Here is a 19,883-nt window from a genome sequence, read left to right as displayed (position 1 = left end):
ATTTTCTTCCCAAATCGAGTTTTAAGATGTTGTTGGTTTGAATTGTCTTTTAATGTATATCATAAATGAGGCCCAGAATCTCCTCATTTTCAGAAGCTGAAACTGAAGAGATCTAGACTTGCCCAGTTTTTTTTGGATATTTCTGTTTCAGGGTCTGTATGAGAGGCTATTAAACAGTTGTGGCTACGGTTGACAATATACCCAACAACAGCCCACAATATATGGTTGTTACTGATGTTATCAACCACAAAACTATAAGATTCTAAGATCCTATTTGGAATATAACAACATTTGTCTTCTAATGTTGTTTACTGCTAGAGACAGCCAATTCCAACAATATGAATAGCACAGCAGCCTGTAAACAGTCTCGTTAGAACCAGGCAAACCAGTGACACCACCAGGTAGACACAAGTGGTAGCTTCCCCTACAGCGCTGAGGCTGGGAAGAGGGTACCTCTCTCATCACAACTGTCACATGCAGGAAAGGATTGTTCAGCTGAGCAGGCAAATCCGTGACACCATCAGGTAGACACATGAGTCATAGCTTTTTGGTCAAATCCAGGTTAAACCCCACCTGGTTCAATGTGTGAAACCTACTTTTGGCATCCCGAGATCCTAATAATACATCTGGAATATTCATAAAAGTAACATAAAATATAATCTCACTCACTCATCATATAAATATATTATAATGAACCAAACTATCAAAATCTGTTAAATTTTGTAACTATGACAACCTTATGAATAAGACAACAAAGTCTATGCATGTTGCTAATATTTATTTGCATTTGCATCAAATAAGAATACATACAAAGAAGGAATGCATGATTGGTATGACGACCAGGTATGCTGTCAAGCCTCTATATACAGGGGGGGACACCAGCACTATATCGGTACCTGGGAATATCAAGTCGTATCTCCCCGACGGACATGTTTCTGGCATAGGTCAGACAATGTTTGGGAAAAGGAGAAGTTTCAACATTTCGGTCAAATATTAAAATGTCATCGAACAAGAAATCTGAAGACGAATAATGTGATATGACATCATAACTTCAAAATCATTTTCCTGAAATCTGAAAGTTATAAACACATTCATACACCTGAATAAGATACTGATACTCCTTAACTTTTGAGGGGGATACTCCACCGCAAACTGCTTCCAAATGAAAGCATCATTAATTTAAGAGACTAATGGACTTATATCCTCCTGAAAGGATGAGTTGTATGTCATCTTTAAGAACTTTTCTCCATTTTCCCAAACTTCAAGTCATTGAAAAATGTAACAGACATTTCACGATACAATGCATTATTCATTGATGGGTACATCAATAGATTTTCTAGTAATATGCTTTCAAACTACATTCAGTTACCATGGTTACACGGACACTATGTGTGAGTATAGACATTGGGGATATGGGGACAAATCTCAGGTGACAATTATGCTGACAATGTTTAGTTGTCTTGGTGAAATATTTGTATGGTTTTGTCAAAGTAAAATATATCAATGATGAGCTAGGTGTACAACAAATCTGCATATAATAGGCCACACATCTACTCAGTCGATGAACTACTCACCTATGAAATATACACCCCCTATCCACTCCATGGCAACCCAATGACATTTAAAAAGATAAACAGCCGCTAAAATATTCATGTCCTCCACACTTGGAGGCTTGAAATGGGTGACTGCTCCCATTGAAACTGCCATATGTTGAAAAAGCTTTTTCAACTGAGCAACACGTTTACGTTAACTCATATCTACGCAATTGGGATACGATGACAAGCATCCTCGTATCGTTAAATCATACCTCAAAGGAATAACACACTTTGTTAATCAATGTTATAAGATAATACCCATGACTTCTTTGAGTGGCATTTAGAAGTTGGAGTGATGAAGTAAGACAAGTTCTATGGATGAACAACTTCTTTATTACAATTAGTGCGACGTTTCGGTGTAGATCCTAACACCTTTATCAAGCAATAGATTTCTATTTCTATTGCATGATAAAGGTGTTAGGATCTACACCGAAACGTCGCACTAATTGTAATAAAGAAGTTGTTCATCCATAGAACTCGTCTTACTTCAATACCCATGACCAATAACGCTGAATACCTTTAAAAAACTATGCAACCAATCAAATGTTTTCTCCTGCTGCCAATCATATATCATTTAGATTTTCATTTTCATCATAAAGGAACCCATTATTGCCATTAATTAGATTTAAAGATGAATAAAAAATTAATTAAGTGACATTTTGTTGACAAACAATTTCATAACTTGAGTTTGAAGTTAACGTTTTCATGAATCTTGCCGAACGCCCTTGTCTTGAAACCTGAGAGAAGAGGTAATGTCAGATAATGACTTCCTGATTCTACGAAAGAGTGAGTGAGTGAGTCTGGTTTTACGCCGCTTTTAGCAATATTCCAGCAATATCACGGCGGGGGACACCAGAAATGGGCTAAGTCTACTAAAGAGCAAGCCTCTTGTGTACACCCCCATCTCGAGTCATGAATTTGTAGTTGTATATGGAAGAATATATCAGTTTACATTGGACACTGGACTGCTTTGACTGGAAACGTCTTCGCTTCGCATAGTCAGGTTTGGGGTTGTTCAGATTTGAGTCTACTGCAAACTTGTAATAAAACTAAAAGATACACATACACATAGATCAGGAAGGCTGCAGGACACAACCTAAATAAACTGATCCCTCAGACTCAAACCTGTAAAGTATTTGGTGAGGATATATTTGAAGTTGAGCTGGGAATTCTGGGCTTGTGTGCAGCATGCAGTATGTAAATCAAAGATCAGTAGTCATAAATATTGGTATCATTAGAGTTATCTCCCCATGTTTCAGAGACTAATCTGACTGAAGTGAAGTTGCACCGAATGGTTTGTTTCATGATAGACTAGACAGAGGAGGAAGTGTTTCTACAAACATTGTAGCACCAAAGTATGCCACTTTTTGCAAGATTTGGAGAAGGAAGGTATGATCCTAAAATGTAAAAATCTTTTGGTTAACATTCATTACTTAAATTGCAGATATTCCTGGATGTTATTTTCCTGAATGAACAAGGTGTTGATGAATGATTATACAGGTGCAGACCACCAGTGCAGACCCACAGCGGCAGTGGCGGCAGTCACACACAACATCCACTACCGTCAAGATAGAGCTGGAAATATTATCACCTAAAGTCACTCCAGAAAATGCAACACAAACATCAGCTACAACAGAAGATACTGGTTGTCATGCTGCTGTGTTGTTCAGACATTACATTTCTCGGGATCAGTTTTTGCTTTTCTATTTTTATGTAGCTCTTGGACTGGAAGTACTGAATCATTTTTTTCCATATACACCAAAGGAATATGTTTCACACAATGTGCTGGAAATTAAGCATGAAAGTCTAGCTGTCCTTATCAAAACCCTTATGTTAAAATCTGAAGACTCAGGGGGCCCTGGATTCAAATAATACAGCAGCAAACTCTGAGGCCCCCAGGATCCCCCTTATTTTCCAACACTGACCCACTGTGTATCATCAGTTCATCAGCATTATCTTAATTTTATAGAAGAACATAAAAATCCAATCACCAAACTACTAAAACATCCGTGTAAGTATTTCCGAGGGTACGAGACTCATCTCTACACAGACATCAGGCTGATCAACAGAATATGGGTGGCCACCATTCCTGTTATTCTTGCGACTGTCATTAATGATTTCAGGTTATGATATCTGCCCTTTGTAAAGGGGCTGCACACATCTGTATTACACATGGATGTGCCCATATCGATATAGGTCTCTGCTGTTATCCATACCCAACATGTCTTATTTGTCATAGTAGCATGTGTAAATTATTTAACCAGTAAAAGACTTTTTCGAAAACTTAATTTCTGCAAAAGATTTAATTAATTATCATGTTTCTGAGGTCATAAACAGCCCAGAGTCTGTGATCTGTGTAGACACGGAATATACCGTCTGATGTGGCAAGCTCCTTCCCAGCATGGGACACTGTCGTTACCCTCCTGGGATCATTGTTGCCACCAGTGAGAAGACACCTTCGTTACCCTCCCGGGATCACTGTTGCCACCAGTGAGAATAGCAGCCAATATAAGAATCTTGAAATGTGCCCTCTAACCCCAAACATAGTCACAGTTGTATTCTTGTGTATGGCACAGGGAATTCCATGATAGTGAATTTTGAAAAGGTTTACTGACTTACCAATTCCCAGATGAATTTATGTTTTCTTTGAATGATCAAATTGGTTTGAGATTACACATTAACGAAATGCACCTAGATTCCCCCTTACATTCTTACTAGACCAATTACATGATAGTTGAAATGAAATAGAAATTCAAATTGAAAAACAAACAAAATAATTTTTTAGCTATGGTAAGAGCATTCACGACAGTAATCGCATGTTTGTAAACATAATCGTGAATTGGTTGAGAGTTCAACTCCAAGCATGGTTGTGGTCACCTATCACAGCAGGGAGCTCTGACTGGTGGCAGCTAATAGTATAGGAGCTTGCCAAGTGGCAATGAGACTATTTGTAAAGGGAGATAATCCATGTTGCTCTATCTTGCAGACCACTCAAATCAAGACAAATCAATTACACACATGGACAGTAGGCCAGCTACTCTCACTAGTAAAATATCCATACATTCTAGAATTATATGGTAATACCTACATATTTTTATGGAATTCTTCAAAACTCTACCATGCTAATAAAAACACCAATGTCATTGAATACTAATTTATCAAATTAACGTAAAACATTTGTCATTTTGTACATAACAATAAAAACATAAGCTTTGCACTTTCAGCAGATGCAGTGTTACTTATGTACAGTGTTTACATAGTTATAGTACAAACATGCATAGATCTACATATATACAAGTCACAGGAAGGACATTTTGTTGTGGTATCCTAAGATGCATTTTACAGAGTTACCTCCCTTGATTTATTTTACAAAGGAACAAAATAAAGTCGTTCCACATCACATTTTAGGTTTTATAAATGGATACATCATAAAAAGTGTATTTTTTACAGAAATCTCACTGGCACAAAATAAAATATATCGTGAATATGAAACATAGTGTGAGCTTATTTCAGAGGAATAGTAAAAGTGTCAGGTAAAGATGGAATGTTAATTACTTTAGAAATCATATTGGTTAAAAAATGCTATGAAGCATAACTTGCCACTTGATAAAAGAATGCAACTTATTCAACTTCAGAAGCATGGAATAAAAAGGTATATAATTGGTGAAATAGTTAGAATATTTCATGGTATACTTTATGAAGTATCTATTATACCTGTTCTATGATGTACTTTGCCAATGTTCGTCTTGTCTGTATTATTGTTTATATCATGAATCACTTGTGTTTGAGATAGTTGACATCCTGTACTGATACATAATTTCAGGAAAATAGTACACTGTGTCAAAATCCTCAAATCAGAGATGAAAAGAAATCTATATCTGAAGATGGATTAACATATTCAAAAATATACTAATTATCTACCAAAAAAGGTCTATGTTTTATGGTCCATAAATAAGAAACACAACAATTAATTAATTTTATTATTAACATTAAGATGTAATAATCATATTTATACTCAATAAAAATGATACATTTAATGTCTCTTAAAATGTTCAAATTTGAGGATTTTTTGTTTAAACATGAAAGTTATCTTGCAGAATTCATACAAAAATACACAAAATATTTATCTGCAAAACAATATTAACTTGTTTCAGTAACAATGCACCAACTTCAGTAAACACAGACAGGTCTGTATGAAGAATTACAAAAATACGAAAAGTATGAAGCATAACAAATTATCCCTCTTGGCAACGTGTAGTTGAAAGATGAACTTTTAATTTTAGCAAAAAGGAATGCAGAGATGAAAAGCTTGAAGAGGAATGAATGTGATAAAGCTTAGGAATAATTGTAAATAATTGAACAAATTGTAAAAAAAGTATTCTTAATGTTCTTTGAACACATTTCAACTGACATAAGTTTTACATATAACTGACAATGAGAATATACAATTGTTCCAGTATATGGGGAAACAGTCGACATGAAACTGGCTTACCTCCCTTGGACCAACTGGTTGATGTTTGTGATGATGTAACACAAAGATACAGACAACATGTTGAAATGATGGTTTGGTCTCCACTGTTTTGCTGAGTACAAAATTGGTCCAAATATATTAAAATATGGTTATTATCCAAAAAATACTATATGCAAATATGAAGATATCTTTAACAGGTATGTATCCTCCCAAATCCTGATGGCTCCTAAAAACGAGCTCTACAAAAGTTCAGTGTCTGTTGCATGCTGTTATTATCTTTCTGAGTAGAGAGTCGGAACAGACAAGAAGATATTTTCCTGAGAACTACAGCTGACCGCAAGAGCATCCCTGACTTAATGACAATGCTTGATATCTATACACATCTCATCATCATAAATCAAAAGGAGATATCTGCCCCTGGTCAAAGTAATTTACGTTTGCCATGAACCTTCAAATACACTACTCCAAAAAAGTTAAAGAACACCTGATTTTTTCATATGACTATAACCTGAATAGTTAATCTGTCTTTGGAGTAGTATAAGTTCCATGTGGTCATTGAGATGGTGGCCATCTTTCCTTATATCGAGACACGTATAAAGCGAAATGAAATAAGGGATAAACAACCACACAATGATATTTCCCACCAAACTGTTCTAGATTCAACATCACATGGAGATTGGCTTCTGTGGTAGCATAGAACACTTCGTATCCCCAGAACACAAGTAGGAACAGAAACTATTTAAAGAAACATCCTCAGCTTGCACATAACAGAGTTATCTCCCTTCAACACATGTGGGCTGTCTGTAGCCTGTTATTGGACGTATTTAACCCATTTGAGTATTTCATCCAGAGTTCATCACACGTTTAATTCCTAATCATGACTTCCTGTAGATGTTTGTGCATACACAGATTGAGTGAGACAGACAAAGTATCAGTTGCTTGTAAACAATGGAATGAAATGGTGAGAGCTAGGAGATGAGAGCATTTCAAGTAAAATTCTCTTCTTTTTTAATAAAATGTCTAAATACTTCATTTTCTGAGAGCTGAGTCCCTGTGTATTTAGATAAATCACATGATTACACTATGATGAGACGGGTCACCATCAATAATCGTCATCAATAAGAAAAGTATGCCCCCAAGGCGTCTCTCAGGCTTCTGAATATTTCAATATGATGTAAAAATGACAATAACTTCTGAAAGGAAGGAAATCTCCATTTTGATGGAGGACACTTGAAAACATTCAAACATGTAAGTTCTGATTTGACCACAATACGATGTTCTGCTGATATATACCATATTCTCATGATATAGTTTAATTCATAATATATCCCATCACTGAGTTCAGAGCTCCTAGTTATAATATTATCCAACAACAGTTACCATGGTTACGAGCATCTCCAGGAAAGCTGTGTCTGTTTCTGGTTCCACCAGCTCATGTAAACTTATAATATAATCTGCCTGAGAACCAAATTTTTGTACTTTTTCAGATTTAAGAAGTGTAAAAATCTCCATTTCTTATATGATATCAACAAAGACTCAATTATAAATCTTCATTAAAAATAAAAACACTGCAACGCTGATTGGTTCAAGAATATGTGGTAAAATAATCAGTTTCCTTGAACCTCTCCTTTGCATGTAAGTCTGACAAAGACCTCCGTAAGTTTCTCTCATTTACCACACAAACTATTCTATCACACATCTCCATCGATCAAGCTTGTAATTTTTATGTTCAAAAGATAAAAATCCACTGTGTATGAATACATAACTATGGCGTTCTTGGCACACATAGAAAAGTAGTTCCATCCAATATACATACACAAAGACAACGTCCGAGACGATGAAGATACTGGGCGAGTCCAGAAGAATCACCTCATCTTGTCGAGAACCACAAGATGGATCTAATACACCCATAACTGTAAATAATGCAAAAACACACATAAATGTATATTACAATATCATGCTTCTATACCCACTATCTAGGGGATACCCAACACACAAGAACAGAGTTGTCTCCCTTTAGTCAATCACCTCTGCACCTTTGGCCGCCAAGAAAATATTCCTGGTAAACTTGTACATACATGATTGTACAAAATGTTCTCTTGTTGCGTATATCCATGCACTTGACAATGTTCCTAGAACAAGAGGTCAGAGGTGGTTTCCGTGGACCATGTTGTATCCTCGTCTGCGGGAATGGCCTGGCTGTTCAGGTCTTCCTCCACAACTTGTTCCACCACTGGTTGAGGCTCTGGTTCGTTCATAGACGCCCCAAATTCAAAATCCATACTGTACTTGGTTTTATAACTGGACAAGCCGCCTGAAAAAAGCAAAGTCTGGAATAAGCATTGAAAATGACATCCAAATCGCAGGAAATATTTTCATAGGATGGCAACAACATATTCACAGAGGCTCAGGTGAGGTCGGGTGTGCTAACCCACTGAGATACCATGTTGCAGTTTAAAATGGACTCCAAGTAGATAACTCCTTGTTTTATCGCTTAAATGCCGAGTGCCAGGCAGGGTAACAGGAAGTACAATCTTTTAACGTCTTTGGTATGACGCGGCCAGGCATCAAGTCACCGACCTTTCTCTCCCTGGCCAGATGCTCTATCCACTAAACAACGGAGGTGGTCTCTCCAAGTCTAGATTAGGCCAGTTTTTATATTTATATCCTAAAGGATAATGTGCTTTCATATATACCCTGAAGGACAGTAATATTTCACATATATCCAAAAGCAATCTCATCAAAATCAGACCTTAGTTCTCGCTACCGCTAAACAAAGATCTGACGACATTCCATAATGTCAGAATTACCTTTCGCGAACTTTGACCGACCAATGAAATGACTAATAAGAAATGGACATTAGCCAATCAGAAAGCAGTTTACTCGAGCCTTATGGCACTAGTTTCAAACTGGCAATTTCCAAACTACGCTGTAAAAAATATTTTGACAAGTTCTCTACTCAAAATCTGATAACTGAACAAAAGAAAATTATGGAATGTCTAATAGATAGTTGAGATTGTACCTCCCACAGGCTTTCAAAAGTCTCTTCTCGAATCTTTTAAATGTTTATCCAATTGAAGCAGGAGATTGAGGATGATTTTGACGAAATCAGTTGTACAGACTGTAACTATTGTTTGGAATACCCCTGTTAACCTTTTCGAGGTTCAATGATTAGAAAACACATTCCGACTGTCACTGTCCCAATCTGGTAACCAATGCTGTGATTGGTCAGATGAAAGGTCATTCTGACATGACAGGGAATGGGATGTCCTCAGATCTTTTGCGGTAGCAAGAACTAAGATCTGATTTGAATGAGATTAATCCTAGAGGATAGCGAGTTAGTTTCTGATGCAGTAGTAAAACTGCACTGCCAATACTAATGCCTGCATCTCTGACCTGAGTGAGTTATAGATGTGTTGGACTTGAGTGTGTCGTCCCCTCCTTCTCTTGCCCCTCCTCGGGGAGTCTGAGGGTGGGCGTCGTCATCGGAGGACTCTGTCATGGAGGGACCCACATCTTCCAGGATGAGTATTTCTGACGGCTCGTCAGGATGCAGTACCAGGTAGTCGGCCAGCAACGCCTCCTCCGTTGGGTACTCGAACATTTGGTTGTTGTCGTCATTGAAGGTGATCTTACCCTAAAAAAAAGAGAGAAAATTAAAATGTAGTGAAATTGAGAGATACTCAAACATGAAGTGTTCATTCTAGCTGTCACTGAGATTGAAAATATTGATAAAATGCATCTTCCAATGCTGTATCGCAGAACAAGAGTATCGAGAAACACATTACTACTTCAAACACATTTTCATTACAGATATCACATTCTGTCAAGAGTTTTGAGTATCATTGGCTATCTGGTCAATACAACACTGGTGTCTTGTGTGGAAAGGGAGTTCCACTATGGCATATTCAGGTGGCAAGGTCACATGTTACATTAGGTCTTCCAGCCATTGGATATGGCTCAATGGCTTCCTCTAAAGTATGGTGTTACACAAGCCATGTTCTGTGTGGCTTTCACTGAAATTGGAATTAATATACTTTTTCTAAATAGAATCTTTTTCTTGGCGGCCTGGATGGTCTGTAAAATCAATACTTATCACTTGGTATGACCATCACCTACTTGCATCTACTGTGGACGTTATATTTAGCTGTCAGAAACTTTAATGACATGACTTCACTAATCAGCTTTTGACAAGACATGTGACCTGATCGATTTGTTTCCACCTGAACAGGTACACTTTAGCTATTTACTGTCATTTTAATCTCTTTTAGTACCAAAAAGAGTCAAATCTGCATGATATGTTTGTATAGAAAGTGAAACTCAAATAAACTCCCTCCCTCTCTCTGTTTATAATTTCTCTGTGTGTGTTTTTTGTGTAACTGACAATGCCTGGACTTCACAGTAATGTAATTAGTTAACAGGAAATCAGCTTCATATTCCTTGTAACTCGCCCAAATAATACTATCGGAAATAAGGATTACCTACTTGTGCCCAGGATTTCCTTCACTATGGGTACAGTCGACTTCTTATGTGGCAACATAAGGGATTTCTACGTATCCCACTCAATGTTTGAAATTAGGTGTTCCTGGGATCCTTGAGGTCTGCTGGTAAAGTAGTTCTACGTATCCCACTCAATGTTTGAAATTAGGGGTTCCTGGGATCCTTGAGGTCTGCTGGTAAACTAGTTCTACGTACCCCACTCAATGTTTGAAATTAGGGGTTCCTGGGATCCTTGAGGTCTGCTGGTAAAGTAGTTTAATCAAGGGACCCCAACATTTCTTCCATTGGGACATCAAGAATGGGCTTCTCATATATCAAAGGGAAATCAAACCCAGTATTATGCATCATGATACAGGGGTTGTAATTCCAAGTATTGTATCGTGGGCTGGTATGGGGATACAATACAGTATTTATGTATCGTTACACCAATAGTATTAAATAATGTTCGACCTGGATGATTGAATGGGAGTTGTTCATGTTATCAACCACTACCTTGACTCTTCTATGCTCGAGTTTTCACACTGCTTTGAGCAATAACCCAGCAATATCAGACACAGAGAAACCAGTGAGGCCTTACAGTCTGCACCTCACATCGAAGAGTGAGTGAGTGAGTGAGTGAGTGAGTGAGTGAGTGAGTGAGTGAGTGAGTGAGTGAGTGAGTGAGTATGGTTTTACGCCGCTTTTAGCAATATTCCAGCAATATCACGGCGGGGGACACCAGAAATGGCCTTCACACATTGTACCCATGTCGGGAATCGAACCCGGGTCTTCGGCATGACAAGCGAACGCTTTAACCACAAGGCTACCCGACCGCCCCCTCACATCGAAGAGCACTGAAACTACCGGCTTAGCCAACAGCCCCAATGACACTAGTTATCAAGAGTTACATCATGACAATCTCGGGTACAGGACCCAAATATATAGTTACAGTCCGAAACCAAGTCTGGTAAAATTCTGTTCGGTACTCTGCTTGATAGTTGGCTCAACTAATAACAGTCCACACTATGCTGTACTGAAAATGATGTGAAGAGACAAGTTTGGGTAATAGACTCAAAATTGTTTGGCACAGACTGTAGTTAGGTTTTTTCAAGTTTTGAGATCAAAATGACTTAATGATGAAAAAGGAATGTGTATGGTTGAGATGACTAAGTTCTGTAACTACAATGTACCTGTATTAATAATATATAATAATAATATAGTTTATTACAGTGTCATGTGTTACAAAGTAATACAACATTTAGCACATACGGTACTTAAAATACAAGCACCAGGCCTCAGAGGGCCGAAATGACACCTTAAGATATTACAAATATTAAAATACAATTAGATATAAAAAGTAATCATGCACATTCTTAATATCTACATACACACATATTCACTAACACAATCACATTAATCCCAGTCTCTGAAATACAGATTGTAACTCAACATCTAACTCTCGATGATTTTCACCAAATCTCACAATTCCTAACATCTCAGGGGGCCCATGAATAAATACCATTCAACCACACTGATAGTGCCAGTCAAAACACAGATGAATATTTAATCTGAGTATGAAGCTCTGTGTTCCAGATGGCCTTTGTGACGGAATAGGTTCTGTTTTATGGCTATGAGTCATTCACTCCTGTTGCTGCGAGGTAGAAACCTCTCTAAATGGGTCAGATGGATATATATCAGTTTATGGGATTCAAATGTTCACAGCAATAACTTTACGATATTGTAGAATTTTTTCAAGGAAATAGTTAATGGACAACTTCGTAAACACAGAAAAAAATATCAAATCATTTCAGACAAGCAAATGTCACGAACATATTCTTTGTACAAAATTGACAAAGTGACTTTTTGAATCCCTCTTCTAATGATTAAGAGAAGCAAGACCAGTGCACAAGTTGCAGGTTTTAATGTTTGTTTGTGAACTCTGTGAAGGCACAGAAGGTAATGCGACATTAATATGAAATTGTGATTTCTATATTAGGCTTACATTCTATCCTGAGTGATCATTTTGGATTTTAAGAGAAATACCTCAACAAACTTTTTTAGACAATTCTAAAAAACAAACAGGAATTTTATAAATTTTAATAAATGACACTTCAAAGTCATTAATCTAATGAACCATATTTTGCGAAAAACGGAAAACTTAATATTAACATCTATAGAAGATTATGGAAAGGAAGATAAAACATTCTTCGTGTTGACACTAAACTCATTGTAACTGTATTAACTTAGACACCGCCTCACTATCAATACAAAAACAACGGTCCTCACAACTTCCCCCTTGTCCTCCTTGTCATAAAGCAGGCAGACAATCACTACAAAAAGACAGCAATGTTTATTGAAGATGAAAACAGATGAACATTCCTCCGATACTCCATTGATATTTCCCATTTTTCATCTGCAAATTATTTCACTTCCATACAGTTGTAGGGTACCAAAGTAAGCCTGTGTTTGCAATAGAGGGCGTCCGTTCCTTGCGGGGTCAAAAGGCACTTAAAGGCTTCTATGTTCGATGCGAATGATCGGCATCCAAGTCGGGAGGTAGCAAATTTGTGTCAAGTTTGGTCACAAAACATAGACAGTTCTACTTAGCCCAACAGGACCTTGTGGATTTAGCAATGGCCAACAGGCAAGAGTGCTTATGTATTCGTTAAGAAAACAAAAACAGAGTTCAACATTCAGGAGGCCGTCACAGGGTCACCTGGCCTCTGGCCCATAGTTATTTGCCCTCTACATTCTGAACAAATCTGAAGGAATGATTGTAGTTTGGTGATTGTGGCATTAAAAATTGGTCTGAATATTTGTTTATATTCCAACAATATCACAGCAGGAGGGCTTCACATCTTGTCCCAGTGTACCCATGGAACCAGGGCTTTTAGCGTGATAAGCGGACGATTTAGCAACAAGGCTACCCCACCGGCCCGCAGCTTGATGAAGATGAAGAGTCCTAAAGGATCACTGATTGACATCATGAGCATCGATCTACGCAATTGGGATACAATGACATGCATCAACAAAATCAGCGAGCCTGACCACCCATTCCCATTAGTCGCCTCTTACGACAAGCGTAGATCGATGCCTGGGATGCCAATCAACGGATTATCTGGTCCAGACTCGATTATTTACAGACCTCTGCAAAAAACTTGAATATTGCTGAGTGCAGCCTAACAACAAACAAATCCTAATCCCAACAGGTAGATAATCGCAAAACCAACCCCTGTTCAACAAATAAACCTGCTCAAACCAGGTGCACAAACATGTATGACGATCATTGCGAACGCCAACACCATTTGTTTAAGTGTTTCAATCCCCTTAAAACATACTGGCATTGGATCCAACTAGTAATTAATCAAAACAATATAAGGTAATTCCAAACAACCACTTAATCTTAATCATCTTTGTCTTTTGTCAACCATTTTCACAAAGATACGACAAGTATTAGTATAAACGTTTCAACTCCTCAGCTAACAAAGACGCGGTGGGTATTGGACTAATCTTGATCAACTGACTCCTACTAAGCCCTGCTAGCAACAATATTTGCCTGAAGGAATGACAGCCAAGTTCTCCAGGGACCTACATCTCCAGTCTGGCAGACTATCAGTGGACCTGGAAGCATTCCTGTGTTGTTGGGCAAGGAGGGACTTTATCGCAAACAATTTGTTTGAAGTCAATGGCAGTTGCATTAAGAACCATTCAGCAGTGCTGCATATTAGATGTTTGGATTTTTGTGAAGATTCCGGGGTAGAATAGGTCTTCAGCAACCCATGCTTGCCGTAAAAGGCGACTATGCTTGTCGTAAAAGGCGACTAACGGGATCGGGTGGTCAGGCTCGCTGACTTGGTTGATACATGTCATTGATCCCAATTGCGTGGATCGATGCTCATGATGTGAATCACTGGATTGTCTGGTCCAGACTCGATTATTTACAAATTGCCGTCATCTAGCTGTAATATTGCTGAGTGCGTCGTTAAACAACAAACCAACCAACCAATTATACTATATCAAGTACACATACAAAAGATGAAGCCATTTCAATGGTCATGTTCTTTCTACAGCACCCACATTTTAAGGAACTCGAATATTTTACTTTCCGCATATTCACGAGGTCTGATTTTGAGTTGTAAATGATGTTTGTTTGTTTGTTGCTTAATGACGCACTAAGCAATATTCTAGCTATATGACGGCGGTCTGTAAACAATCAAGTCTGGACCCGACAATCCAGTGATTCACATCATGAGCATCAATATAAGTGACCACCCAATCCCGCGATGATGTACATTTAGACACTGATACCCGACAAGAACAGTGAAAATTCTGTGACAAAAGTTGTTGTATTTGTAGTTTGATTTGTTTGTTGTTTAACGCCTCTTTCTCAGCAATGTTCCAGCTATGTAACAGTGATCTGTAAATAACAAATTTGGACAAGAGGTGAGGTGAGTTGAGATGAAATTGGGTTTAACGTCGTGTCCAAGATTATTATTATATAGAGACGTGCATGCACGTGTGTGTGTGGCTGCTTGTACTAGTCCGGACTGATGCCGATTTATAGTGCTAGCCCACTTGGGTACCATGCCGCAGTGTAACATGAATACCCCACTCAGACACAGTATACTGACTCCGAGCCGACCAGTCCTTGTTTTTAGCCCCTTAATGCCGAGCGCCAGACAGGGTAACAACAAGTACCATCTTTTAACGTCTTATGGTATGATGCGGCCAGGGATCGAACCCCGGACCTTCCGCTCACCGGGCGGACGCTCTACCACTAGACCACTGAGGCAGTCATTTGGACAAGACAATCCAGTGATTGACATGACAAGCATCGGTCCATGCAATTGGGAAAAATTTCACATCATCCAAGTTACCAAATCTGAGCAGCAGATCCATTTAGTCGCCACTTTGACAAACAATCCTGGAATCACAACCAATGGGTCTAATTAACTCATGGACACTGAACTTAACCTCTTTCTAAGTGTTCTATGATAAATTCCACGATTCAATCCCACAAACAAACAGGTGTTGTTCGAACCTGCTGAGGATTACCTGAATGTGTGAACACATTCCAATAGACAACAGACAAAACAAACACCTTGTTCTCAACAGCCAACAGGTAAACAGGTCCCCTCAGGTTCATCAGAAAGCTGTAATTAGACAGGATCGTCATCGTCGGCGATGTTGCCGAATGTGTAGTAGGCAGTGTTTGTGTTGCAAATAGTGAGAAACTTTGGAACAGGTTTGTAATTTCCACCTTGCTGGGAGAATCCCCCATTGTTCTTACTGTCCGTACCTCTGCTCTTGAATGGCCACAACAACTGGGAGTGAGAGAACATAATCTGGAGTGAGTGAGTGAGTTGGGTTTAACACCACTTTGAACAACAAGTGGGAGTGAGAGAACATAATCGTGAGTGAGTGAGTGAGTTGGGTTTAACACCACTTTGAACATTATTCCAGTCACATCAGTTTAATGTTGGAACGCCTGAAAAGATGCAGATCTCAGATGTTCACACTTTGGTGAAACCCTTAAGCAGGGGAATGGTCCTGACAAACCTTTAAACATAATCAAGGCCGATCGAGATTCAAACCCACAACTTCAAGTTACTGCTGTGCCCAAGGGATGTAACTCTGCACAGGTAATTGTAGTGCCTTAGACAATCAGGGCATCCATGCCCCCATATAATCTGGAAAACTGGCACTTCTATCAAGTGTGATTCAAGTCATTTATAACCACTGATTTGTTGTCCAAATTTAGGATGTATATTAATCAAACTGTTACTATTACCCAAATGACACAGAGACAATTATGTTTTCACCAACACTTGAACTGGGCGCCAATGTACAAAACGACCTTAGCGCTACGACTGTCGTAAGTCTATGTTAAGGTATGGGAGGCACGATCACCTTAGTGCTAAGATCCCTTTGTACAACAGTACCCAGGGTAACAGACAGAAGTCCAGGCCCGCTCTGATACAGCATCAGCAATTCCTGCAGCTATTCAGCAACACAATACATGTAAGCATGGATAGCACTAGTTTTTATTTTCAAAACTGTTCTGAGCTGCAATGGTAAAGGTGGGTGTTCACACGAATGCCACTAGTCCTTCCTACATTTTACATGTGCTGGACTATCAGACATTATGTTTGTTCCAGATGCTGGAATGTTACGAACAAGTGAGAGTTCCTTCTAGGTCGGTCCACAATGTTGTAAATTGTTGTTTCATCGTCAGTGGAAAGTTGAGGAAGTTGGTCGCCGCCTACGAGTACTAGTTAAAACTGAACAAGCCCCGCACATACCTCTGCCATGACGGAAGTGTTCTCCATGCACTGGGAGTGCACATTTTACTTAGTTGCACCAATACAAATAAAGTTTTTAAATAAATGCATCTCGCCTTACTTGTCTGCTACCATTACTCAATACGTAATGAGCTAGCAGGTCAGATTTCAGTGAAATACAGCTGGGGATCGAACCACCAATTATTCACTCTCCCGGCATATGCTCTATCCACTAGATGAGTTAGTGAGTGTGGTTTTACGCCACTTTTAGCAATATTCAAGCAAAATCATGACGGGGGACACCAGAAATGGGCTTCACACATTGTACCCATGTCGGGAATCGAACCCAGGTCTTCGGCGTGACAAGCGAACGCTTTAACCACTAGCCTACACCCCACTAGACGAAGGGATAGAACGCATACTACTGAAACGAAGTTAAGGACAACCCAAATCTTTAATGCCAATATAGCTAATCTGTCATGGCAATAGTAATATGAAGGAATTGGGTGGTCTTAACTGCTTTTGAGTAGTATATTCTAAACTTCCTTTGAGCAGTATGTGTGATTTTAGTGTAAACATGCAATCAAAAAGGTTTCTGTGACTCTAATGGAGGAAATATGGATGTGTAGTGATCACACGCAAAGTGATTCAGTGAGTGAGTTAAAATTTAAAATTCCATTGACAGTATTTCAGCCCTATCGTGACTGTAACAAGTTGTATATTAATAATATATACATTAAGATTAACAAAACCTGTCAACTGGAAATTAACAAGACTATCACAGATATATATTTTAAACTTGCATGTAACCATGTCACTATACATAACAATACATGAATGGGCCATAGATCAAGCGAAGTGACCAACCAAGCAAATTGATTAAAGAGTATGCTATTCCTTTAATAGAGTATTTTTCTTTTTAAACAATATCCCAGAGAAGTGATTTGATGTTTTACATTATGCAAACGCTGCGTGATACAGTGAATGTTTGTCCTATGACCCAATCAGCATTATTCCATCAACGTGACAAGTTCCTATTGGAGGGATTTAGTTCAGTCAACCTCTTAATGTCATAAAGACATCTAATAAACAGGATTTTTATAGCTACATCAATCTGTATTGTTGTAAAGTAGTGGTAACTTGACACTTATTATGTCCCTTATCAGCTGATTGGCCAATAATGTTGAGTGAGTAGGGTGAGGTGAGGCAAAATGGGTTTTAACTTTGTGGTCAATATTATTTCACTCATAGCGATGTGAATGCACGTGTGCGTGTGGGGCTGCTTGTACTAGTCGGGACTTACATCGGTTTTATAGTGCCTACCCACTGATATTTCATGCTGGATACCCCACTCAGACACAGCATACCTAGTAAACTTATGCTGACTCTGAACTGACCAGCCTTTATTTTGTGGCCTTAATTTCAAGTGCCAGACAGGGTAAAAAGTACAAACGACAAATACAATTTTTTAATGTCATTTGGTATGATCAGGCCGGGAATGGAACCACTAGATCACTGAGAGAGAGAGAGAGAGAGAGAGAGAGAGAGAGAGAGAGAGAGAGAGAGAGAGAGAGAGAGGGAGGGAGAGAGAGAGAGGGAGAGAAGGAGAGAGAGATGGAGAGAGAGAGAGAGAGAGAGAGAGATATTTGGGTTGATGTGTGAGTATAGGGTATAAGTGAGTGTTTTGAGCCACTTTTAGCAATATTCCAACAATCACATGGATGTAAAAGACATGGACTTCTTGCCCTGCACCCATGTGGGGAAACAAACCCGGGCCTGTATTTTACCCACTAGGCCGCTCCAATGTCCAAAACATAAGACAATAGTCCACAGTGACAGTTTGTGATAGCTCCAAATGAATCAACACTGCAAACACCATCACCCGAGTTCCAAGCTGTGTTCAAGAGATCATCACAAGGAGGCAATAAAACTATTTAACAACCATCAGTTTTAGATCCAGCACACCAGAGCGATATGACCTATAACATATGAGCTGACGATTTATTTGCAGCTGGAGTTCCTGAGGTCAGGGTGACCTCCCTGAGCAATCTATTTCTTCAGGTCAGTCTGTTTAACCTGGCATATTTATAACCTGTCTTTTACCAACAAACTTCAACAACACTGTGAACATCAAGTTTGAAATGGCAGGAAAATGGTTTGCTAATTTACCCTTCCTCGTATTTTAGATCAAGGTCTGTTAAAAATATATGACTATGAATTGATCTGAATATATATATATATATATATATATATATAAGTTTAGGGATCATGAAAATTTTGAGAATTTTTTTTTTTGTAGTGAAGACTGAGTACACAATTTTATAAAAATATCCCTAAAAATATTCATGATCCAAAACTTTTTCAGCTCAGTATATACCTTTTAACATCAATTAGAGACAAAATGGTAGGTATCCATTTCATGACACCTTTGATCAAGTTGCTGCTGATAAATTAATAACAAATATACCTAATTTCACAAACATGTGAAATGCCAGATGTTTTGCGTTGGTTATTTTTCATTTATTAGTCGAGATTATTTGTGTTGATCAAACAAAACATCAGCTGAAAGAATGACGACCAGGATGCCCTCGGGACAACTCAGTGAATAATGCCGCATCAGCAATTTTGTAGCCATTCACAACAATCCTCCCAGGAAGAGTGAACACTCCTCGTGCAATGTTACAAATAATCTGGCATTTTTACCAGACTTAGCCAATATTGTCAATAAGTAGTATCCCACAATGGTCAAAATGCAATTAGTATTGAGACAACAATTGATGAGATGGGAATTGGCACAGTTTTTCATGTGCAATATATTCTTCTACAGAGGCATATATTTCATATATTCCACAATATATTGCTGCCAATGCAAATTTTCTCTTTAATAACATATATACCTTAAAATGAAAAAGAAAAAAATATGTGTAGTCAGTCCTGAGCAACAGCTGTGTTATTGGAATTGGCTGATTTTACATCCAAACTTGTTTTGGAAAATGTGAAAAACAATTAAAAAAATATATGCAGGTACTGTTATGAGGTGAGGTGAAATTGGTTTAA

General features: G+C 38.3%; 1 protein-coding gene across 1 annotated transcript in view; it reads right to left on the bottom strand.

The window, feature by feature from the left end:
* Positions 1 to 2,249: 2,249 nt before the first annotated feature.
* LOC139459565 (uncharacterized protein DDB_G0284459-like) overlaps positions 2,250 to 19,883 on the bottom strand; it is a 68,114-nt gene continuing 50,480 nt past the window's right edge. Inside the window, exons 2-3 of the mRNA XM_071241116.1 lie at positions 9,463 to 9,703; positions 2,250 to 8,380 (exon numbers count right to left, since the gene is read on the bottom strand). Coding sequence (XP_071097217.1) covers positions 8,199 to 8,380; positions 9,463 to 9,703 — 423 coding nt within the window. The 3' untranslated portion in view covers positions 2,250 to 8,198. The remainder of the gene's footprint in view (positions 8,381 to 9,462; positions 9,704 to 19,883) is intronic.

The sequence above is a fragment of the Haliotis cracherodii genome, unplaced genomic scaffold, assembly GCF_022045235.1.
Source record: "Haliotis cracherodii isolate W230 unplaced genomic scaffold, xgHalCrac1.p SCAF_13, whole genome shotgun sequence".
NCBI lineage: Eukaryota > Metazoa > Mollusca > Gastropoda > Lepetellida > Haliotidae > Haliotis > Haliotis cracherodii.
The sequence above is the reverse complement of the archived record's forward strand: the minus strand, read 5'-3'. Positions and strand labels throughout refer to the sequence as shown.